The 25,425-nt window shown below is 41.7% G+C and overlaps 1 protein-coding gene and 1 long non-coding RNA gene across 9 annotated transcripts; both read right to left on the bottom strand.

Annotated features, from left to right (window-relative positions):
* Positions 1-935: 935 nt before the first annotated feature.
* Positions 936-2,733, bottom strand: LOC123330308. The gene is made up of 2 exons (XR_006546139.2): positions 2,678-2,733; positions 936-2,137 (listed from the first exon to the last, which is right to left on the bottom strand). It is a non-coding gene; the product is annotated as an uncharacterized LOC123330308 (long non-coding RNA).
* A 2,282-nt stretch (positions 2,734-5,015) lies between these two features.
* Positions 5,016-23,885, bottom strand: LOC102392581 (zinc finger protein 677). 8 transcript variants are annotated; one of them, XM_044931585.2, is made up of 6 exons: positions 23,720-23,885; positions 17,722-17,964; positions 16,224-16,299; positions 12,513-12,576; positions 8,085-8,211; positions 5,016-7,260 (listed from the first exon to the last, which is right to left on the bottom strand). In XM_044931585.2, the coding sequence occupies exons 4-6, from the start codon at positions 12,525-12,527 to the stop codon at positions 5,786-5,788; spliced, it is 1,617 nt and encodes a 538-aa protein (XP_044787520.1). In that variant the 5' UTR covers positions 12,528-12,576; positions 16,224-16,299; positions 17,722-17,964; positions 23,720-23,885; the 3' UTR covers positions 5,016-5,785. The 8 variants fall into 8 exon arrangements, with proteins under 8 accessions (XP_044787520.1, XP_044787517.1, XP_044787518.1 ...); XM_044931582.2 differs by having other exon boundaries at positions 5,016-7,284; positions 23,720-23,880; XM_044931583.2 differs by lacking the exon at positions 16,224-16,299 and having other exon boundaries at positions 5,016-7,284; positions 23,720-23,881.
* Between the last annotated feature and the right edge of the window lie 1,540 nt (positions 23,886-25,425).

Below are 25,425 nucleotides of genomic sequence, written 5' to 3'. Positions count from 1 at the left end.
ACCCACGTAAACACCGCCTTTCGAGACATTTTCCTGCTTTAAATCCTTTACCACCTGCGCCTCCAACGTCCTCTGCTAAGAGAACAAAGTGAATTCGATGACGGCATCACTCGTCTCGCCCTGTCAGGCCCTGGAGGTAGAGCCGGGGCGCCCCGTTCCTGGAGAGGCAGTGTCCTCTCCGGGGGCCTGGGATCCTGGAGGGGCGACCTCAGTCCTGAGACCCCCCCCCCCTCCCTCCCAGCCCCTCTGTCCTTGCCGGTCCTTCGGCTCCACAGGCCTCCCCTTCCTGTCAGCCCGTCCCATCACCCTACGGCAGGGTGCTACCATGACCTGCCCGTGTGACACCAGTGTTCCGTGTCAAATTCAACTCAGTTGGAAAACGGTCCCTTTGGGTCCCAGGGCATCTTATTCAGTCGCCACCCCTGAAAATTTGGGGGCAAAGGAAATCAAGAGAAGCAGTACAGAGCGACTGAGAAAGAGAAAAGCATGAGGGAGAACCTATGAGAACATAGAAGATGGCTCAGGGACTTGTAAAGAAAGAGAAGATAAAGTGAAAGCAGTTAAGTCCTGATTGAATGTAGCAGGTAAATGAAACAGAAATAAAGAGCCCGATCTCCAGAGGTTAGAGAGCAGCAGTGACGAGGAACTTCACACAGGGAGTCGGGAGAGAAGATAAGAGTCGGAACCGTGGCCTTCAGAATCTCCTGGTGCTGGGAGAGAAAGAGGAAGTGGCAAGAAGCGCTGAGGAAGAGCAGGAAAGACGTATCACCCTGGGGTGCCAGAGTGAGGAGGGAGTGTTAGGGAGAAAAGCGAAACCCCACTCCTCCAGTTCGGACTGGAATCCAGGGTCTTAATATTTCACACCTGGTCTCAGGACTTAATGATGCTCAGGTTCTTTACATCGCAGTGCGGACGGAATTCAGCAAGAGGCAAAGTGATAGGTAAGTAGTAGATTTATTGAGAGAGAAACACATTCCACAGGGCCTCCCAGGAGGCACTTCCTTAGGAGACGTGGATTCAGTCCCTGGGTCGGAAAGATCCCCTAGAGGAAGGCATGGCAACCCACTCCAGTATTCTTGCCCGGATAGTCCCATGGAGCCTGGCTGCCTACAAGTCCATGGGGGTCGCAAAAGAGTCGGACAGTACTGAGCCAATGCGCGTGCCCGCACACATTCCATAGCTAGAAAGTAGGTCATCTCAGAAGATGAGAGGCCCTGTGATAATGCAAGTTCCATAGGCAGACTGCAGTCAGTCTCAGAAGGTGAAAGCGACCCTGAAATACAAGGTGGTTAGTTTTTAGGGGCTGAGTAATTTCACAGTCTAGAGAGTGGAGTAATTATTTAAGCTATTTCAGGGAGAGATGGAGACTTCTGGGAATTGGGCCACCCCGCACTTTCTGGCCTTTGACAGTTGGCGTCAGAACTGTCATAGCACCTATGAGCATGTCATTTAACTAATATATCACGACGAGCATAGAATGAGGTTCAAGGTTTGTTGGCAGTCAAATCTTCCGCCATCTTGGGTCTAACTAGTTATAACTGGATTTTGTCATAGGTTTAATGACTAGGTCATTCTTTTAAGGGTTGTGCCCTGTTCCCTTCCCTCCTGTGTCAGGTGTAGGAGAGTTAGGGGAAGAAATGACCAGAAATAATGGAGATTGAGGGCAGTCAGGTTGGGGAAAAAGAGTGCAAGAGGGGAGGGGAGTAAGTTGAAGAGTGGGGCAGGACAGGTGTGAGGGAAGAAAATAGGAGGGGAGAAACAGCAGGAGGGTAGACAGGAGCAAAAAGAGACACAGGGATAGAATAGGGAGACAGATATGGTGAATGAAATGGAATAACCTGGTAGTGCAGGTAGAGGGAGTGGGTAGCTGGCTCCAGCTGTTTGGATATGGATAATTGTGATGTAGGAGTTGTGTTTTTAGAATCTAGTACATTTAAAATTTGTTTAAATCATACAGATGAGGGTGAGAATTGTAAAACACGTGTCTATAGGTCTTGTGCATCTTGTAATTATTTGAGAAGATAACTTCCATTTGCAGTTTTTATTCAGTGGGGGGCAGTGACTTGTTTCACTCAGTTGCAGGTCGCCCCTTCCTTTCCTTTTACTGGCATGGAGTAGAGGTCAGAGAAGAGGGCACCTGGAACAAGAAATGACTGAGCTTATTTCTAAGTTGACCCCTTTACAGTGTTTTCCACATCAGCAGCTATGTTTGTGCAACTCTGGATTTTTAAAATATTTCACTGAGATTCTCTCTCCACTTGTGCACTGCAGCTAGCGAGTAGCTCCCGCCACCCACTGCAACTAGAGAAAAGCCAAGCAGTAAAGAAGACCCAGGATGCAGCCAAAAATAACTAAATAAAATATATTTAAAAGTTTTTTTAAAGTACCAAGAAACCATAAGCTATTAAAAATAACTGCTTATGTGCACAGCTGTGACAAATTATGAATAACATACAAAAAGACCAAAACCCAACTGCAACTGCCACTTCTGAGGTGAGGAGAACAAAAGCAGGGTACTGAACATGGTCCCCCGCCCACAGCACCACCAAGGGGTTGGGCAGACCAGCTAGGGGGACCCACCCAATCTGCTCCTACTCTGCCCCCACCTTCACCCAGTTTAAGAGACCAGCTCACCCAGCCTCAGGGAGCGAGTAAGTCACCTGTTTCTTGTTCTCACCTGTGCTCCAGTTCAGTTCAGTTGCTCAGTCGTGTCCAACTCTGCGACCCCATGGACTGCAGCACGCCAGGCTTCCCTGTCCATCACCAACTCCCAGAATTTACTCAGACTCGTGTCCATCAAGTTGGTGATGCCATCCAAACATCTCATCCTCTGTCATCCCCTTCCCCTCCTGCCTTCAATCTTTCCCAACATCAGGGTCTTTTCCAATGAGTCAGTTCTTTGCATTAGGTAGCCAAAGTATTGGAGCTTTGGCCTCAGCATCAGTCCTTCCAGTGAATATTCAGGACTGATTTCCTTTAGGATTGACTGGTTGAATCTCCTTGCAGTCCAAGGGAGTTCCAATAAAGCTCTGCCTGAATTCTTTGCCTGGCCTGTTACCAATTTCTACTGATTAAACAGTCCAAGAACCCAGGTCGGTAACAAATACAGTCTATCCTTTAACAACTGTGCAGAGACAACCTGAGGGGACGGTCAACTTATAGGGTTTAATATATATACACAGGTCAAATGAGATCACTGTATTGTCACATTTTTGATTACTAGTAATTTACATTTGTTTCTTAATATTACAGGAGACGTTTTAAAATCTATTGCCATTGAGGAAATATCCTTTTCTTGTGAATATGCCCATTTTGCTGCCTTTAAATTATTAAAACAAAACTCATCAGGAACAAAATGGACTCATGTATGCCTATAGTCAGTTTCTCCTATTGATCTGTGTTTGCTGAAAAGTTCCACTATCAACTCCATGCTGAAATATCTTTCTTGTCACCATGACTAGCTACCAATATTGCATAATACAGAGTAAACTACCTTATAAAGATCTCAAAATCTATCCTACTCATTAGATCTTTTACAAATGTAAGGATGTATCTTCTATTCATGTGTGCCATGCTAAGACATTTTGCTTATTTGTATGTGAAAATATTTGAATATGCTAATTACCCTATCCAAACATTACCATATTTCAAATGATTACCAATTCCTGCATATGATATCTTTCACACGTAAGGATGTTAGAACATATACTTTGCAATAGATGTTAAGAAACAGATATTGCCACAAAAGTTAGTGAGTGTAGGAATGACATTATTTGATAGTTGATAATCTAGCTTTACTTAATATACAATTCATATTAAAGAGAATATACATCCTACAAAATGCCCTAAGAAATACTGCAAACATGGTAATACTTCAGGTAAAAGTTAAATCCCAATGTCTTCATGTCTTACAGGCTTTGTTACCCACATTTGACAAAACATTCCAAGATAAAGAACACAGAAAAGAGCTAAGCTATAATTTTAAAATTAAACTGTCTACCCTCAAAATGAATGTATAGATAATCTGAAATTACATTTAGACATTACTGATTTGAGTTTATGATATAAACAAGTTTTTCTCAAAGGTATTTGAAGGTAATTCATCAAGAGTGTGGAATAAAGTATTTTAAACAATACAGTTCTCATTAAAAGGAAAAAAATTATTTTTCTCATTTTATTGTACCTATATGAGATGATGGATGCTAAGTAAACCTAATGATTTCATAATACATGTAAATCAGACCATTCTGCTGTACAGTTTAAAGTTGATATATGTCAATTATAAAACTGGGATGAGGGAATGATAGTTTTAAAAAGGTAAATAAACACCTTAGCAAAAAATAAAGAATGATGTCATCTATTAAAAAAATTTTTTTAAACACTGCTCTTTTTAGAGCAATGGTTAGTGACCTAAAGCATCATATACAGTAGTCCTCCAATCCTCAAACCCCAAATCTTGTCCTTAAGAGTCTCTGAAACTGATGATGAACAGAATGAACAGAAACAGAAAGGCTGTTCTGACGGGTATCCGAATGACATTGCTCATTATAATCAAGGAGAGTCTTGTATTTCATACTGTAGTATGTAATCCCTCCACAGATAAAAATTACACATTAATTCTGTAATTCAAAGTATTCATTTAAATTATCTGTTTCACATGTGTGATTTAGGGTAGGTTCTTCCCTGGTGGCTCAGATGGTAAAGCACCTGCCTACAATGTGGGAAGATCCCCTGGAGAAGGAAATGGCAGCCCATTCCAGTACTCTTGCCTGGAAAATCCCATGGATGGAGAAGCTGGTAGGCTACAGTCCATGGGGTCGCAGAGAGTTGGACACGACTGAGTGACTTCACTTTCACTTTTCATCTTTACCATTTCACATATGTTTTCAAGTATATATGTGTAGAGTATTTGTAACAGTCCCTTATTGTCCTTTTGATGTCTGCAGATTTAGTATAAATAACAAAAATTCAATCAAGTAAATATTAAAAATCATATACATTAGTTTTGTATGGTTTCTAAGGTTGAATCTCTTTTATTGAAATATAATTGATTATAACTGTTCATTTTGCTTGTACTACACACATGAGGCAACATTTGCTTTATAAAAACAATTACAATGATGTGTGTAGCCATCTATCCTCTATGTCATCACAATATTTTTAAACATCTTCCTTACACAGGATGTAACAGTCCCATGGCATATATAAATACCTAAGAGTTCGTATGGCTTGGTCCTCTTCATATCTTTTACCTGGAACCACACCACCCTTCCTTCTGGCAACAACCAGGCATTTGTTCTTCATTATCTATAAAGCTGTTTTCACTGTGTTTTGTTTCTTATATTCCACATATAAGGAGATCATGCAGTATTTGTCTTTCTACATCTGACTTCTTCCACTTAGTATAATCCTCTAGATCCATCCATGTTGTTGCAAATGGCTAGACTTCTTTATTTATGGCTAATATTCCTGCGTGTGTGTGTGCGCCTTGCACACATATCCTCTAATTTTTCATCTATTAATGGATATTTAGGTTGCTTCCATATCTTGGCTATTGGAAATAATGCTACAGTGAATATTAAGAATGCCTATATCTTCTCAAATTAGTGTTTTTCTGTTCTGCCAGTAAATGGCCAGAAGTGCGAAACCTGGCTCACATAACAGGTGTTTTGTTTTTTAATTTCTGAGACTCTTTCATACTGTTTTGCATAAATGATGCACCAATTTACAATACCAGCACCAAGGCCCAAGAGTACCCTTTTCTCTACAGCACTGCTAATGCTTGTTATTTATTGTCTTTCTGATAATAACTATAATGTGGTATCTCATTGTGTTTTGCATTTCCCTGATGATTAATGATGCTGAGCATCTTTTCATGTGTCTGCTGGGCATCTGTATGTGTTCTTCCACCCTGATAGAGTCCCATTAGCTGAGTAAGGCTGGAATACATGCAGAAATTTTGTCTGAATTGTTTTAACTTTGAGCTTTGAATAAAAGCGTTTCCATATGTGTGAAGCATATGTTTGTTTTCAGTGTGTATTTTCAGATGCCTCGTGAGGCTTGCAAACTGGGTATAAGCTTTGCCACACTCATTACATTTGTAAGGTTTTTCTCCAGTGTGGATGGTTTTATGTTGCATAAGATATGAATGTCTTGTAAGGGCTTTTCCACACTCATCACATTTGTAAAGTTTCTCTCCAGTATGAGTTCTCTCGTGACCCCAAAGCTGTGACCGTTCAATAAAAGCCTTATCACATTTATTACATTTAAAAGGTTTTTCTCCTGTATGAATTCTCTGGTGTGCCATAAGGTTTGAACGCTGGGTAAAATGCTTGCCACACTCATTACATTTGTGTGGTTTCTCTCCAGCATGCATCTTCTGATGTCTGCTAAGGTGTGAAAATTGGGTAAAAGCTTTGCCACATTCTTCACATTTGTAGGGTTTCTCTCCAGTGTGCATCCTCTGATGATTTGCAAGATGTGAATTTCGACTAAAGACCTTGCCACAGACACCACATGTATATGCTTTCTCTTCTGCATGCACTCTCTGATGTGCTATAAGGTGGGACTGGCGGTTAAAGGCTTTGCCACAGTCACTACATCTGTAAGGTTTCTGTCCAGAGTGAATTCTCTTGTGATTTGTGAGGTTTGATTTTTTGCTAAAGGCCTTCCCACAGTCATTACAGTTGTAAGATTTTTCTCGAGTGTGTGTTTTCCTGTGTTGTGCAGATAACACAGTGGTTTCCACACTAGGAGGAATTTGGTGAAGTGGGGAAACTGAGGAACCATTGCTGACTGACTTCTCAAGTTGAGTGCCTCCATACATTTTCTCCGCAGTTGTAAATCTCTGCAGTTCAGCCACCTGTGCCTGCAGTCTTGCTCCAGTTCTACTGTCCAAACACTTTATATTGTTTCCGGCGATGATTATGTTATCTTTCATTGTTAACAAATTTCTTATGAATGGCCTGTTGTGCGTGAAATATTCATATGTATTACTTCTTACAGAAACACTCTGAGGAAAATTAATTAAGGATTTATTATCCTGATCTTCCCTCTGACTGAGATTTTTGTTGTGGGTCAAAAGCACTTCTTTGTCGTTTCTTGCATCATATCCCCACTCACTCTCACTCTCCTGCATATTTTCACAGATTTCCTTGAGGTCAAAATCCTTGATGCCATAAGTTTCATTTTTCTCTAATGTCATTAGGTGGCATAATTCTCCTTTACTGATGTCCTCTTTTGGGGATGATAATTCCTTGACTGCAAATGTGGCAGAATAGCTTCCTATTACACAGAGTTGGAAAATATTTCATGTTGAATTAGACACTTACACAAAAATAATACAACAATCACAAAAGTTCTTCAATCATGGTCTTCAAACACTATGATAGTTCTTTTAGTTTTCTTTTTATACTTTTTCCAACATTAATGTTTTCTCTTATCTCAGATAATAAAATTTCAAGTACATACAATGTACAACACACACTTTTTTGCCATATAACTTGGATAATTAAATGATACTCCATAAGTAGAAAGTCTATCTACGTACTGGCTTACAGAACTGGAGGCATGAAATCATAATTGAGATTCGAGACTGTCTTCCCTAATCCCTAATCTTTATAATACTGTTTAATCACATGTGAACATGATGCAAGAAAAAATATTTTTACAAATCTATACATCACAATAAGTGATACATTTTCATAAATCATGATAAATCTAGCAAGTAAGTTAATAAATAACCACAATTATACAAAATAATAGTCTCTGGAATTCTAAAAGACTCTTGAGTAAGTACAAAAAAATTTTTTTTCATTCCAGAAGGAACACTTGATAGGCAAAGTAAAAAGTATCTTGAGAAGCACTGACTTTTGAAATATCAGGCTCAGATCAACACACACATGTATAAAGTTTAAGAATTAAGGAAAACCGTCTGAAATCTCAACTATGGGATTTCATGGAGTACAATTATATGGCAAAAATATACATATATAGTGTACAGTAAATGTTCTGGAAATTTGTTACCTAAGGTTGGAGAGAACATTCGTATGGGAAAAAATTACAAACAGAGACGTTTTCCTCACCCAGGGAGAGCAGGTTCCTGTAGGTCTCCAGCATCACATCCCTGTACAAGGCCCTCTGAATAGGATCCAGGCATTCCCACTCTTCCTGAGTGAATTCTACAGCCACATCCTTGAATGTAAACAGTCCCTGAAAGGAAACATTTCACCAAATGAATAGGGAGAGAGTTCTGAAAATCAGTCTTATAGAATCAGATGTGTAAGGATTGGCTTGGCTGGAATGAATGTTCTGAGTGATCTATGTAAGATAATTCTGAGCAAGTTACAATCCTCCAATTTTTTTTTAACTGAGGTGAAATTCATATTAACAAAGTTAGCCACTTTTAAAGGAGAGTGAAAAAGTTGGCTTAAAGCTCAATATTCAGAAAACGAAGATCATGGCATCTGGTCCCATCATTTCATGGGAAATAGATGGGGAAACAGTGGAAACAGTATCAGACTTTATTTTTTTGGGCTCCAAAATCACTGCAGATGGTGACTGTAGCCATGAAATTAAAAAACGCTTACTCCTTGGAAGGAAAGTTATGACCAACTTAGATAGCATATTCAAAAGCAGAGACATTACTTTGCCAACAAAGGTCCGTCTAGTCAAGGCTATGGTTTTTCCAGTAGTCATGTATGGATATGAGAGTTGGACTGTGAAGAAAGCTGAGCGCAGAAGAATTGATGCTTTTGAACTGTGGTGTTGGAGAAGACTCTTGAGAGTCCCTTGGACTGCAAGGAGATCCAACCAGTCCATTCTGAAGGATATCAGCCCTGGGTGTTCTTTGGAAGGAATGATGCTAAAGCTGAAACTCCAGTACTTTGGCCACTTCATGTGAGGAGTTGACTCACTGGAAAAGACTCTGATGCTGGGAGGGATTGGGGGCAGGAGGAGAAGGGGACGACAGAGGATGAGATGGCTAGATGGCATTACTGACTGGATGGACGTGAGTTTGAGTGAACTCCGGGAGTTGGTGATGGACAGGGAGGCCTGGCGTGCTGCGATTCATGGGGTCGCAAAGAGTCGGACACAACTGAGCAACTGAACTGAAAGGACCATTCAGTGACATTTAGTACATTTACAATGTTGAACATCACCTCTTTCTCATTCAAAAATATTTCAATCATCCCCAAAGGAAATCTTTTACCCATTCAGCAGTTGTTTCTTTCTTCCCCATTTGCTATCAGTCCCTGGACACCACTAATGCTTTATCTCAATAGATGTACCTCTTTGGGATATTTGCATATAAGTAGAATAGTATAAAATATAACCTTTTGTCTGATTTCTCTTGTGAATATGCACATACATTTTAGGATTATTTGTTCTACTTTTGTGAAAAATATCATGGGTAATGTGATATGGATCACATTAAATGTGTAGATGTATTTGAGTAGTTTGGCCATTTAAACCATATTCATTCTTCCAATCCAGGAGAAAATGTAGATTTGTTAATTTTTTTTAACAAAAAGAGTGTTTAAGCCTATATGACTATCAGCCTAAAGAAAGTAGATAGAGGAAGAGGTTAACATACTTGAAAAACAGGATAACCATAAATCAAAAACTATTTCATAAAAACCAAAAGGAACAGAACACAAGCATAATATAATAGGAAATCATCAAACTGCAAAAGGAGAAACAGGAAAAAAAAAAAAAAAGAAATACAGAATCAACTGGAAAACAAGGTTTAAATTGGCAGTATATACCTATCTATTAATAATTACCTGTAATGTCAATGGACTTGAATGCTCCAATAAAAGACACAGAGTGACAGACTGGATTGAAAAACTTGAGCATACCATATGCTGCCTACAAGAGACCCACTTTAGATGTGAAAAGGAATGCAATATTGATACATACTATAACATGGCTGAACCAAAAAAATTATTTTTCTTAGGTCTGCCTCCCAAAGCGATAGAAATAAAAATGAACATAAACAGATGGGACCAATCAAACTTATGAGGTTTTGTATAACAAAAGGAACCATCAATGAAAGAGAAAAGACAACCTACACACCAAGAGAAAATACCTGCAAATGATGCAACCAACAAGTACTTAATTTCCAAAATATACAGATATCTCACACAATTCAAAAACAAAAAAAACAACCCAATCGAAAAATGGGCAGAAGATCTAAACAGACATTTCATGAAAGAAGACATACAGATGGGCAAAAGGCACTTGAAAAGACACTGCTAAGTCACTTCAGTCGTGTCCGACTCTGTGTGACCCCATAGACGGCAGCCCACCAGGCTCCCCCGTCCCTGGGATTCTCCAGGCAAGAACACTGGAGTAGGTTGCCATTTCCTTCTCCAATGCATGAAAGTGAAAGGTGAAAGTGAAGTCGCTCAGTCATGTCCGATTCTTAGCGACCCCATGGACTACAGCCAACCAGGCTCCTCCGTCCATGGGATCTTCCAGGCAAGAGTGCTGGAGTGGGGTGCCATTGCCTTCTCCAGAAAAGACACTCAACATCATTAATTATCAAAAAAATACAAACCAAAACTAAAAATGAGGTACCTCACTTCACACTGATCAGAATGGTCATTGTTAAAAAATCTACAAATGACAAATGTTGGAGAGAGTGTGGAGAAAAGGGAACCCTCCTACACTGTTGGTAGGAATGTAAGCTGACAAAGCCACTATGGAAAAACAGTATGAAGGTTCTTCAAAAAATTAAAAATAGAGTTGCCATATGATCCAGCAATCCCACTCCCTGGAAATATATGTGGACAAAACTATAATTCAAAAAGATACATGTACCCCTATGTTCAAAGCAGCACTATTCACAATAGCCACGACATGCAAACAACATAAATGTCCACTGATAGATGAATAGCTAAACAAGATGTCATGCATACATACAATGGAATACTATGCAGCCATAAAAAGAATGAAGCCATTTTAGTTGTAAGACCATGGATGCATCTAGAGATTATCATACTAAATAAATCAGAGAAAGACAAATACCATATGATATCACTTATATGTGGATTCTAAAATATAATACAAATGAACCTATCTATCAAACTGATACAAATTCGCCAACGGAGAACAGACTTGTGGTCGCCAGGGGGGAGGTGAGATGGGGAGAATGGATTGAAAGTTTGGAATTAGCAGATGCAAACCATTCTATAGAGAATGGATAAATAACAAGGTCATGCTGTACAGCACAGAGAACTATCATCAATATCTTATAATAAACCATAATGGAAAAGAATATAAAAAATAATGTGTGTGTGTTATCTATGTGTGTGTGTGTATATAATATATATATATATAAATGAATCACTTTAATGTACACCAGACATTGACAAATCATTGTGAATCTACACTTGTGAAGTCTACTACGCTTCAATTTTTTTAAAGAGACTACTCTTTTAAGAAAAAAAAAAAAAAAAGATACTCTTTTTCTGTGAATGTTTCTGGCATTCTTTCAAAAAGAGGAATAGACTGGGACTTCCCTGGGAGTCCAGTGGTTAAGAATCCACCTTCCAATGCAGGGGACTGGGGTTCAATCCCTGGTAAGGGAAGTAAGTATGGTTTGATGCTGTCCTCCAACTCTGTTCTTTTTCACATTTATTTTGGCTATCTGGGATCCACACTTATTCAAAATGAATTTTAGGACCAGGGTCACATTTGTACAAAACTGACTGGTGGGATTCTGACAGGGATTGTTCTGAATCTTTCTAACACTCTGGCAAGTACTGCCATCTTAACTACTCTAAGTCTTTGAATCAGCAATCACAGAATATCTTGACATTTATTTTTCTTTCAACTCTTTCATCAATACTTGTAGTTTTCATTGTATGAATATTCCAGTTCCTTAAATAAATTCTTACTCTTTCTGATGGTCTTGTGAATGCAATTGTTTTACTTACTTTCAAGTTGTTTATTGCTAGTGTACAGAAATATTTTAGAGCCAGAAACATACTGATTCACTTTTGTAACTTTTAAAATCTCGAAAAACATGTTTCCCCATCAGTCTTTCATTCTACACCTCCTCGGGTATTTACCCACATTAGTATTCCGTTGGCCAAAAAGTTCATTTGAGTTTTTCTAATCTGAACGAACTTTTTGGCCAACCAATACATTGCTTATATGTAGCCTCTTTGGTTTACATGGAGCTGAAAGGGCATGCAGAAGGGTTTTCTGAACAATCCTTACTACCGTACCTCACTGACACCACAGAGCCTACTCTCACCTCCAATCCACGCCTGAGAACAAAACCTTTCACAGGAGGATCACCTAAAAGGACCCTCTTCCCAAGTTCTAGGTCACTGGGTCACAGTGAAGATCAATCTGCAGGGAGATGAGAGGAGATTCAGGGAAGGCCCTGTGTGTGATTAAATATTTTAGGCAGGAAACTTCATGGACAGAGAAGTTTAACAAGTCCAAATCTTGTCTTTTTAGGAAAGAGTTAACAGATCAACAAAGACTATGATTTTTACCTGGGAAAGCTCCATTCTTCCTTCTTTCCTCTTTTTCTTCTTAGATTCTTCAGGTAAGATTATTCTGTATGAGGAAAATATGTTGTTTAATGCTTACAATCAACATACCCCCCTGCTCTGCCACAAAGATACCAGAAGGAGAACCTTAATGTGGGGAAAGATGGTCCTTTGCTGCTAATTGTAACAGGAAGGATCCAGAGGCAATAAATTTCTACAGGAAGACCAATTAGTAAGTTGTTCACCCACTTCAGGAAGCCCCTCCCTGCTGCGGAAACCCACACTCTGCTGCAATTACATCACCCTTCATCCATTTGGCACTCAGCCCAAAGAAACTGCCTCCTCTAAGTTCTCTCTTGCAGGTGGCCAGCATCCAATGACTGGTTGATGCAGGATATGGAAGCTGCCCCTTATGTTAATTGGAAGCAACTCTGGAGGGTCACCCCAGTTCTAGAGCTCCCTGTGAGCTATAATGAACAACTGAGATTTTTGTCCTGATGGTTATGGGAAACCGTAAAAGGATTTAATGCCAAGGATGACACAATCAAATTTATGATTTACCCCTGATTCAGAGATAGAGAAAGACAAGCTGAGAAAAAGATATGCCTCTATCTCTGGGCCTATGCCTCTGTTTCTTTCTTAAGTGTTTTTTGTAACTGTTGCAGGACTGGAACACATTTGAAGTTTTAACTATACAGGCAAATTGGTCTACTGTGGGTTACAGGTGAGTATACTGAGGCTCAGAGCAGGAGTAATTTTACAAAGTTACCCTGAAAAAGTCTGAGTTGAGTAAGCAGAACTGGGTTGAAGTGGCAGTCTGGACAGACTTAAGTAGAAAGGGTTTGTCCTAATTCCAGATTAACTTTCATGTTCCTGAGCAAGAGAAACTTCTTTTTCATGGGTTTGAGTGGGTGAAGTCGCTCAGTCGTGTCTGACTCTTTGAGACCCCATGGACTGTAGCCTACCAGGCTCCTTGGTCCATGGATTTCTCCAGGCAAGAATACTGAAGTGGGTTGCCATTTCCTTCGCCAGGGCATCTTCCCAACCCAGGGATCGAACTCGGGTCTCCAGCATTGTAGGCAGACGCTTTACCATCTGAGCTATTTCAAACATTTAATTCCTCTTTTCAAAAAAACATTATAATCAAAAAATATAAAATGAAAAATAGTTATTACTCCAGAAACACAAGAAAGAAGGTCACCCACAGAGATGTGCTCTGAACAATTTCTTCATCATGAACTGGGCTCTATTGGAACAAAGTTTCACATCAATCTGAGAAAGGCTGGAACATGGGACCCCCCTATAGCACTGCTCTGTACCTGAACAAATGCATACTGAGCACAGAATACAAAAAAAAAAAAATAAAGAATTAAAAATAACTGCATACATGCACAGCTGGGGCAAATTATGAAGAGTAAGATACTGCTCCCCCAAAAAAGGTGACAAATAGATTCAAGGGATTAGATCTGATAAACAGAGTGCCTGAAGAACTATGGATGGAGGTTCATGACACTATACAGGAAGCAGTGATCAAGATCATCCCCAAGAAAAAGAAATGCAAAAACAAAATGGTTGTCTGAGGAGCCCTTACAAATAGCTGAGAAAAGAAGAGAAGTGAAAGGCAAAGGAAAACAGGAAAGACATACCCATTTAAATGCAGAGTTTTAAAGACTAGAAAGAGAAATAAGAAAGCTTTCCTCAGTGATCAATGCAAAGAAATAGAGGAAAACAATAGAACAAGAAAGACTAGAGATCTCTTCAAGAAAATTAGAGATATCAATGGAAATTTTCATGCAAAGATGGGCACAATAAAGGACAGAAATGGTATGGACCTAACAGAAGCAGAAGATATTAAGAAGTGGTGGCAAGAATACACATAAGAACTGTACAAAAGAATATCTTCATGACCCAGATAACCACCATGGTGTGATCACTCACCTAGAGCCAGACATCCTGGAATGTGAAGTGAAGTGAGACTTAGGAAGCATCACTAGGAACAAAGCTAGTGGAGGTGATGGTATTCCAGTTGAGCTATTTCAAATCCTAAAAGATGATGCTGTGAAAGTGCTTCACTCAATATGCCAGCAAATTTGGAAAACTCAGCAGTGGCCACAGGACTGCAAAAAATCAGTTTTCACTCCAATCCCAAAGAAAGGCAGTGCCAAAGAATGTTCAAACTACTCCACAACTGCATTCATCTCACACGCTAGCAGAATGATGCTCAAAATTCTTCAAGCTGGGCTTCACAGTACATGAGCTGCGAACTTCCAGATGTTCAATCTGCATTGTGAAAAGGCAGAGAAATGAGAGATCAAATTGCCAACATCTGCTGGATCACAGAAAAAGCAAGAGAGTTCCAGAAAAACATCTACTTCTGCTTTATTGACTACACCAAAGCCTTTGACTATGTGGATCACAACAAACTGTGAGAAATCCTTAAAGAGATGGGAATACCAGACCACCTGACCTATCTCCTGAGAAATCTGTATGCAGGTCAAAAAGCAACAGTTAGAACTGGACATGGAACAACAGACTGGTTCCAAATCAGGAAAGGAGTACGTCAAGGCTGTATATTGTCACCCTGCTTATTTAACTTAAATGCAGAGTACATTATGCAAAATGCCAGGCTGGATGAAACACAAGCTGGAATCAAGATTGCCAAGAGAAATACCAATAGCCTCAGATACACAGATGATACCACCCTTATGGCAGAAAGCGAAGAAGAACTAAAGAGTCTCTTGATAAAAGTTAAAGAGGAGAGTGAAAAAGTTGGCTTAAAACTCAACATTCAAAAAACTAAGATCATGGCATCTGGCCCCATCACTTCATGGCAAATAGATGGGGAAACGGTGGAACAGTGAAGGGGGCTCCAAAATCAGTGTAGATGGTAACTGCAGCCATGAAATTAAAAGACACTTGTTCCTTGGAAGAAAAACTATGACCAACCTAGACTGCATATTAAAAAGCAGAGACACTATTTTGCCAACAAAGGTCCATCTAATCAAAACAATGTTTTTTCCAGTAGTCATGTATGGATGTGAGATTTGGACTATAAAGAAAGCTGAGTGCCAAGGAATTGACGTTTTTGAACTGTGGTGCTGGAGAAGACTCTTGAGAGTCCCTTGGACTGCAAGGCGATCCAGTGAGTCAATCCTAAAGGAAATCAGTCCTAAACACTCATTGGAAGGACTGATGCTGAAGCTGAAACACCAATATTTTGGCCACCTGATGCAAAGAACTGACTCATTTGAAAAGACCTTGATGCTGGGAAAGATTGAGGGCAGGAGAAGAAGGGGATGACAGAGAACGAGATGGTTGGATGGCATCACTGACTTGATGGACATGGGTTTGGGCAAGCTCCGGGAGTTGGTGATGGACAGGGAAGCCTGGCGTGCTGCAGTCCTTGGGTTGCAAAGAGTCAACTGAGCGACTGAACTGAAGACACAAAAAGGCCAAAACCCAAATGCCACTTCTGAGGTGCTCAGAACAAAAGCAGTATACTGCACGGGATCTCTGTACACAGCATCACCAAACAGGTGGGCAGACCATCTAAGCCACACCTCCAGTCAGATCTACTTATCCTCCCCCACTCCCACCCCATTTAAGGAACCAGCCCCGCCTCCCATCAGGGAACAAGCAAGGGCAAATGTTTCTTATTCTTGTTCACTTGTCTTGCAGGACAAGTCCCAGTAAAGCTTTGCCTGAATTCCTCACCTGGCCTGTTATCAGTTCCTATTGAGTAGAGCCCAAGAACTCAGATCGGTAACAAATCCAGCCCATCCTTTAACATCTGCGTAGAGGAAACAATCGTTTTATTTGGACAATTCAGTTCAGAGCTCACCAATTGAGCTGATCAGTTAAGCCAAGAAAGAAGCTACTGAATATTAAACTGGTTAAACTAGGTTTTGAGTGTTAAAAGGTGATCAACATCCTTTCCACATGCACAGTAAAGTTATCTACCAGACAACAAATAGAGTTGATGTCTATTCAGAATAGTTCCAATACAGTATACAGTAGAAAGCATATTAACCTGGTAATCTGAGCAATAAAATTTACAGTAAAAATATTATAACATATCCAATGGTTCCTGAGATTAAAGCTAAAACAAGTGTGAGGATACATCAAACTTAGAAAAGATTGACATGAGCCATAGAACAAAGGGGGTGATTGCAACAGTACTGGTAATAATGGCCATTTTCAAAAGAACTCTGTGGTAACACAGATTCTGTCCCCATTTCTTAGAAGGGAAGAGAACAACCTGGAACTAAGTCTCTTCTGTCCCCATTTCTTAGAAGGGAAGAGAACAACCTGGAACTAAGTCTCTGCCCTCTGGAAGGCCTGGGATTGCAAATGGAGTCATCTGAAGCAAAAATTAGAAAATGCAGATGCCTCAAACACCTGCTTTTGCAACTATCACTCTCCTCTGCATAATTTAAACATGTCAACAAACTTTAAACAAATATAGCTTATTAGAGACACTACTTAGTACTTCATAACTTAATATTCCACATTTAATCAACTCAATATTCAGCTGGGTTTGGGTTTTCCGCTTTCGCCACCACTGTTTGCTTTGTTCTCTATGTGTCTCCCTGGGTCCTTCTACTTCTCTCCTTTTGTGTCCTTTTCTGTGTTTCCTCCTCTGATTATAGGCATCATTTTGTTTCCCACCCTCTCTGTTCCTCCTCCCACAGACTGTTAGGCCTCACTCTGTTGCAATCTCTGTTCAATCCCTGTAATTCTTTCTCCTCAAACGTTATGTATGATGCCTCGCTAACTGCATATACTTCTGCTTCACTATTCCCTCTCCACTCTCCAAGGAGGGAGGTCAAAGGCGCTCAACCTCCAGAGTGAGGACTTGCTATAACGGAATAGGGCGGAAGAGGGCGGGGGTAGAGGGGAAGGAGTCGGGTGTCCGCCAAAGGGTTGAAAGAGGTAAAGAGCTGCAGGCGTTTAGCGTCTATATGGACCGAACGCAGAAAGCTTGGGCCGGTACCTGAGTCGGAGCGATTTTAACCGGAACCGGGCCCGGACTCCCGGGACCGAACCGAGGCTTGTGGCGACGCCACCACAGGCGGTAGGGCTGGTCTCAGAGGGAGAGCAACAACCGGGTTCAGAGGTTTACTTTACTGGGAGACGCCCGAAACCCAGCTGTGGAGGAGGGGGCCTGAACTCCACAGAGCGCAGTAACGATCTAAGCAATCAAGTCACTCACCCGAGCGCGTCAGTCTTTCCTCGGGATCCGCTTCCGTGTCTGGAGGAAATTGCGCATGCGCACCGTTGGGCCGGGGACGGGACCGCTGAGAGGCGTCAGAATGGAAGGAGGCTGTGTCCCTGGAGGGGCGGAGCCTGCAGACGTGGTCTCGTCTTGGCAGATAATCTTCTCTCCTCTCCGAACGGGTTCTGCGTTTCTACTTTGGATCCTTTGAACGTGTCCGGTGTCTTTTGGAGCCAGGCTCTGTGCGGAATTAGAGAGCCGGGACACCTTCTGTTGACAAGGGTTTATGTGAAAACACGAGCGGATGGACACAGAGACTCTGAACACCCAAGCGCCCGAACGCCGAGACGTGGGGGCGGGGCTTGGAACTGTGGGCGGAGCTTGGATTTTGGCCCTTCTGAGACTCCAGGCAGTTATAGCTTCTTTACTTAGTAAGCATCGGCATGAGTTTTAGAGCGGGTGATGGAAACTAGGAGTAACTGGAAATGCAAAATTGTGCCTATGTGGAATGTGAAATTTTATACTCACTTCCCTTCGGAGCGTTACTTTTTCGTTTCCCATTCACTTGGAGCCATCAAAAATAATAAGAATTTGAGGCGGGAGGGTGCAGTTCCTGGTGATCTATAGGTTAGGGTTCCAGGTTTTCAATGCCTTCCGTGAACAGATCCCACAATCCAGGCGACAAAAAAAAAAAAGGAAAAATTTCCACCCCAAACATGTCTGGCTGAGGGACTCCTTTGGAGACTGTGAGCAAGTAATTGGCTACAGTCAGGTACTTGAGAACAAAGCCTTAGTAAATAATTCAACCATATTTTAATTATCTTTTCAAGAATGCACAAACTACTGCACAATTGCACGCATCTCACACGCTAGCAAAGTAATGCTCAAAATTCTGCAAGCCAGGCTTCAGCAATTCGTGAACCATGAACTTCCAGATGCTCAAGCTGGTTTTAGAAACGGCAGAGGAACCAGAGATCAAACTGCCAACATCTGTTGGATCACTGAAAAAGCAAGAGAATTCCAGAGAAACATCTACTTCTGCTTTATTGACTATGCCAAAACCTTTGACTGTGTGGATCACAACAAACTGGAAAATTCTTCAAGAGATGGGAATACCAGACTATCTGACCTGCCTCCTGAGAAATCTGTATGGAGGTCAAGAAGCAACAGTTAGAACTGGACACGAACAACAGACTGGTTAGAAATTGGGAAAGGAGTACGTCAAGGCTGTATACTGTTGTCAAGGCTGTATACTGTCACCCTGCTTATTTAACTTAAATGCAGAGTACATCATGTGAAATGCCAGGCTGGATGAAACACAAGCTGGAATCAAGATTGCCAGGAGAAATATCAATAACCTCAGATATGCAGATGACCACCCTTTTCTGCCACCCTTATGGGAGAAAGCAAAGAAGAACTAAAGAGCCTCTTGATGAAAGCAAAAGTGAGTGAAAAAGTTGGCTTAAAACTCCACATTCAGAAAACTAAGAACATGGCATTCAGTCCCATCACTTCATGGCAAACAGATGGGGAAATAGTGGAAACAGTGTGAGACTATTTTGGGGGGGCTCCAAAATCACTGCAGATGGTGACTGCAGCCATGAAATTAGAAGACACTTGTTCCTTGGAAGAAAAGCTATGACCAACCTCAGTTCAGTTCAGTTCAATTCAGTCCCTCAGTCATGTCCGACTCTTTGCGATCCCATGAACCACAGCACGCCAGGCCTCCCTGTCCACTTACCAACGTCCAGAGTCTACCCAAACCCATGTCCATCGAGTCGGTGATGCCATCCAACTATCTCATCCTCTGTCGCCCCCTTCTCCTCCTGCCCTCAATCTTTGCCAGCATCAGGGTCTTTTCAAATGAGTCAGCTCTTCGCATCAGGTGGCCAAAGTATTGCTGAGTTTCAGCTTCAACATCAGTCCTTCCAATGAACACGCAGGACTGATCTCCTTCAGGATGGACTGGTTGGATCTCCTTGCAGTCCAAGGGACTCTCAAGAGTCTTCTTCTCCAACACCACAGTTCAAAAGCATCAATTCTTCGATGCTCAGCCTTCTTCACAGTCCAAGTCTCACATCGATACATGACTATTGGAAAAACCATAGCCTTGGCTAGATGGACCTTTGTTGGCAAAGTAATGTCTCTGCTTTTAAAAACATGCTGTCTAGGTCAGTCATAACTTTCTTTCCAAGGAGTAAGCGTCTTTTAATTTCATGGCTGCAATCACCATCTGCAGTGATTTTGGAGCCCCCCAAAATAAAGTCTGACACTGTTTCCACTGTTTCCCCATCTATTTCCCATGAAGTGATGGGATCAGATGTCATGATCTTAGTTTTCTGAATGTTGAGCTTTAAGCCAATGTTTTCACCTCCTCTTTCACTTTCACCAAGAGGCTTTTTAGTTCCTCTTCACTTTCTGTCATAAGGGTGCTGTCATCTACATATCTGAAGTTATTGATATTTCTCCTGGCAATCTTGATTCCAGCTTGTGCTTCTTCCAGCCCAGCGTTTCTCATGATGTACTCTGCACATAAGTTAAATAAGCAGGGTGACAATATACAGCCTTGACGTACTCCTTTTCTTATTTGGGACCAGTCTGTTGTTCCATGTCCAGTTCGAACTGTTGCTTCCTGACCTGCATACAGTTTTCTCAAGAGCAGGTCAGGTGGTCTGGTATTCCCATCTCTTTCAGAATTTTCCACAGTTTATTGTGATCCACACAGTCAAAGGCTTTGGCATAGTCAATAAAGCAGAAATAGATGTTTTTCTGGAACTCTCTTTTTTTTTTTTGATGATTTGCAGATGTTGGCAATTTGATCTCTGGTTCCTCTGCCTTTTCTAAAACCAGCTTGAACATCTGGAAGTTCATGGTTCACGTATTGCTGAAGCCTGGTTTGGACAGCATATTAGAAAGCAGAGACACTACTTTGCCAACAAAGGTCCATCTAGTCAAGGCTATGGTTTTTCCAGTAGTCATGTATGGATATGAGAGTTGGATTATAAAGAAAGCTGAGCACCGAAGAATTGATGCTTTTGAATTGTGGTGTTGGAGAAAACTCTTGAGAGTTCTTTGGACTGCAAGGAGATCCACCAGTCAATCCTAAAGGAAATCAGTCCTAAACACTCATTGGAAGGACTAATGCTGACGTTGAAACTCCAATACTTTGGCCACCTGATTCAAGGAACTGACTCATTGGAAAAGATTCTGATGCTGGGAAAGATTGAAGGCAGGAGGAGAAGGGGATGACAAAGGATGAGATGGTTGGATGGCATCACTGACTCTATGGACATAAGTTTGAGTAAGCTCCCGGAGTTGGTGATGGACAGGGAGGCTTGGTGTGCTGCAGTACATGGCGTCGCAAAGAGTCAGACATGACTGAGTGACTGAACTGAACTATCTTTTACCCTTTGACCTTTATCTGGCTGTGTGTGTGCACATGCTCAGTCATGTCTGATTCTTTGTGACCTCACTGACTGTAGCCTGCCATGCTCCTCTATCCATGGGATTCTCCAGGCAAGTGTACCGGTATGCATTGCCATCTCCTTCTCCAGGGGATCTTCCCAACCCAGGGATCCAACACCAGTCTCCTGCATTGTCAGGTGGATTCTTTACCATTGAGCTACCTGGGAAGCCCTTATCTGGCTATTGAAGTGAAAGTGTTAGTTGCTCAATCGCATCTACTCTTTGAGCCTGGAGTGTCCTCCAGGCTCCTTTATCCATGGAATTCTTCAGGCCAAGAATACTGGAGTGGCTTACCATTCCCTTCTCGAGAGGATTTTCCAGACCCAGGGATTGAAGCCGGGTCTCTTGCACTGCAGGTAGATTCTTTACCATCTGAGCCAGGTGTGACAAATAAGACTATTTCTTGTCATACCAACCATATAAAGGGAAATCTCTGGTGAGAGAGTACAAAACACGTATATGCAAAATGCCTCAACACCTTAATGTGAAGCCTGGGTTGAGCCCCACTCAGAGAAGACAAACCCAGCACACCTCCCACTTTTCTTTTCTAGCTTCACTGACATATATTTGATAAGTAGCAATGATGTACATATGAGGCATAGAATATGATTATCTGACAGATGTATACACTTTGTACTAATTATCACAATAATTTACACTTCCATCAACTCACAATTACCAGTGTGTGTCTGTGTTGTGAGAACATTTAAGTTTTACTTTCTCAGCAAATCCCAAATATACAGTATTAAGTACAGTCAGCATACTGTACCTTAGATGTACATGTTGTACTTATTCATTTAACAACTGAACAGTTTGTAACTGAACAGTTTGTAACTTTTGGCCAGTATCTCTCCAACTACTTCACCACCCACGTCCTCAAAAACCTTTATATTCTGTGGCTCTATGAGTTTGACATTTCAACCTTCCATATAGGTGTGTCTTTTTCAACCACAGTTATGTCAGAAATAGTAACAGTGTTATAGCCACTTAGGAAGCAAACTCACTCAAAAGGACAGTGGGAATAGTGGAGTGCAGTTTTACACCAGTGGGTCCGAGGCAGAGTTTCCTCCTTAGCCAAGGACCCCGACCGCTTTTTGGGGCAATCCTTTATACCCAAAGTGTACATGTCCAAGACCACATGCCCAAATTCTCTAAAGTCCACTCTGAACAATGTTAGTAAGAGATGCAATCAGGTTATAGCCATAAATTTACATTCTAAAGCTATCTGAACATACGATTTAGTGTACATCAGCTAGCATTATTAAGATTACATTGTGGATACTGCATTCCTTCTGGCTCTGGGAGGTCTTGTGACGGGGTCTGCCCGGTCTGGTTTTTATCCGCCCGGGAGGCCTGCTCAGCTGTTGCTATTTTTTCTCTATGGCCTTCCAGGTATGCAGTCCAAAGTTCACCAGGAGTGTAACATGGAGTTCTTTTTCCTTTAAAAATGGAGTCAGTTCAGTCAGGGCAACCTGCTCCTTTCCTTGAACAGCAATGTCAGAATGCTATAATAATAATTTATGGCTGGCACAAATCTCTATATACATTCATTTGTCAACAGACATTCTGGTTGTTTCTACATCTGGGTTGTTGAAAACAATGCAATAATGTGCTGCTGCTGCTGCTGCTAAGTCGCTTCAGTCGTGTCCGACTCTGTGCGACCCAACAGACGGAAGCCCACCAGGCTCCCCTGTCCCTGGGATTCTCCAGGCAAGAACACTGGAGTGGGTTGCCATTTCCTTCTCCAATGCATCAAAGTGAAAAGTGAAAGGGAAGTCGCTCAGTCAAGTCGGACTCTTAGCGACCCCATGGACTACAGCCTACCAGGCTCCTCCATCCATGGGATTTTCCAGGCAAGAGTACTGGAGTGGGGTGCCATTGCCTTCTCCGCAATAATGTTCACTGGAGTGCAAATATTTCCCTCACTAGAATGACTGTTTCCTTTGGGTATCTAGTCTCAGATGGGTTTCATAGATTGTGGGCCCGTTCTTTATTTAATTTATAGAGTAGACTCCATATCATTTTGCTAAGAGCTGAATCAATTACATTCCCACCAACAGAGCCTGGTGGCGATTCGAGGGAAGTCGAAATTGAATGCACCAAGATTTATTCCAAGCCTCAAAAAGAATTAAATGCAAAAAAAAAAAAAAAAGAGAGAGAGCAAAGTGAATCCATTAGGGGGAAAAAAAAAAAAAACACTTTTAATGTTCCTTCAAAGAGGCACCATGCAGTGACAGAGTCAATCATTTCTTGCCCCACTTCTCTTCCCTGTCCTGTGTCTCAAGCCAGAAAAGGAAAGGGAGTGACCCACAGCTGGGAGGAAGAGGCGGCCTCTCCAGGGGGCCGAGAGGGCAATGCTGCGGAGGCGGGAAACCACCTCGCAGAAGAGGACTTTACAGGGGGTTGGGGGGGGCGGGTAGGGGACGGAGAGAGTAAAGGGAGTGAAGGGGATTTTAAAAGTGAAGCAAAAGAGGCAAAGGCGGTGTCTACGTGGACCAAAGGCAGAAAAGCCAAGGGCTCCGGAACCCACCTCACGGCGATTTCAACCCCAAAGGACAACACCACACCTTTGAAAGCAACCTCTGGATATACTCGGGGTGTTTTAGGTCCGTCGATATTCTCAAGAAGCCGAAGGTAGTGTAAGGTGGACAAAGAAGTTTAAATTTACAGCACAAAGGAAAAACACGCCCCAGGCACCTCAAACTCCACACCGAGTTCTCCAATTTAGATTCTTGCATAAACTGCGCAGGCGCGAAGTTAGAGATCTTGCTTCCGGGGGCGGGACCAGGGCGGAGCGCTATCGGGGATGGGCGGGGCGAGTGAGCTCTCTTCCTCGCAGAGTTCGCCGGGATGAGGTGTATGGATTGGGGAGGAGATAAGTGAACTCCCGGCGCTTTGAAACTGCTGATATTAAGTTACTATCTAGAACAGTTTTGTGGTAAAAGCTTGGAGATGTGTGGGCCCCTAACGTCGGAAACGATCTTTTCTGCTAACAAGTTGAAAACGGTTTCAGTAAAAAGCTATTTTTTTACAGCAGTTTTCCCCCGTGCCACTCCTGCGTGTGTGCTACTGCGTTTCAGTCGTTGTGGGACTCTTTGCGACCCCGTGGACTGTAGCCCTCCAGGCTCCTCTGTCCATGGGATTCTCCACCAAGTACTAGAGTGAGTTGCCATGCCCTTCTCCAGGGTTCCTCCTGAGGCTCAAGCAATTAAGAGGTTGAAACGTGAGTTTCCAAGCATTTGCTGCGTGGCAGTGGTTGGATCGGGAACATTAACTGCAGTTAGAATCAATTTAAACAGTTTGAGGAAACAAGATCTGGTCTTCCCTAGTACAAACTAGAATGGGAAATACAAAATTCTCCCTAGGCATTTCGTACTGACATCCTGCAGAACAGCTCTTTCGTTTCTATTCCCCAGTTAGCCAGCAGACCAAACTCAACACTCTGCTCAGTTCCAGAGACTCAGGGACAAAACCTGGTGTCTGAGACTGGAGAACTACGGCATGTTATAATGTCCCTCATTAACAACATTTTGTTGTTGTTATAAATTGCGTTGTTCTTTCTTTGGGCTAGAGTGTTTTGTCTGTTAAAACCAACTTGCTCCTACCCAGTTTTATATACTTTACATCTATGTATAAGTAAGTTGTTCAGCATAATGTGCTAATTTATGTATATTGAAATAATTACCACAACTTTAGTATCCATCATCTCATACATACATTTCTTTTTAGGAGAATTACATTATTCATTAAAATGTCTGCTCTACTCTACTTTTTAAAAATTTTGGCTGCATCCTGCGACTTACGCGATGTTAGTTCCCCAACAAGGGACCTGCATCCCTTGCACTAGAAGGCAGATTTTAAACTTATTTTTTTAAGTGAAGGATAATTGCTTTACAGAATTTTGTTGTTTTCTGCCAAATATCAACATGAATCAGGCACAGTTGTACATGTCCCCACCCTCTTGAATCTCCCTCCTATCTCTCCCCTCTGGGTTGATACAGAGCCTGTTTGAGTTCCCTGAGACACACAGCAAATTCCCATTGTCCCTTACATATGGTAATGTAAGTTTCCATGTTACGCTCTCCATCTCACCCTCTGCTCACCTCTCCCTGTGTCCCTAAGTTTGTTCTCTATGTCTGTTTCCCCATTGCTACCTTGCAAATAAATTTATCAATACCATCTTCCTAGATCCCATATATATGCATTCAGTTCAGTTGCTCAGTCGTGTCCAACTGT

Source organism: Bubalus bubalis, chromosome 18, assembly GCF_019923935.1.
Source record: "Bubalus bubalis isolate 160015118507 breed Murrah chromosome 18, NDDB_SH_1, whole genome shotgun sequence".
Lineage (NCBI taxonomy): Eukaryota > Metazoa > Chordata > Mammalia > Artiodactyla > Bovidae > Bubalus > Bubalus bubalis.
Note: the sequence above shows the minus strand (reverse complement) of the source record. Positions and strands in the feature narration are given on the sequence as shown.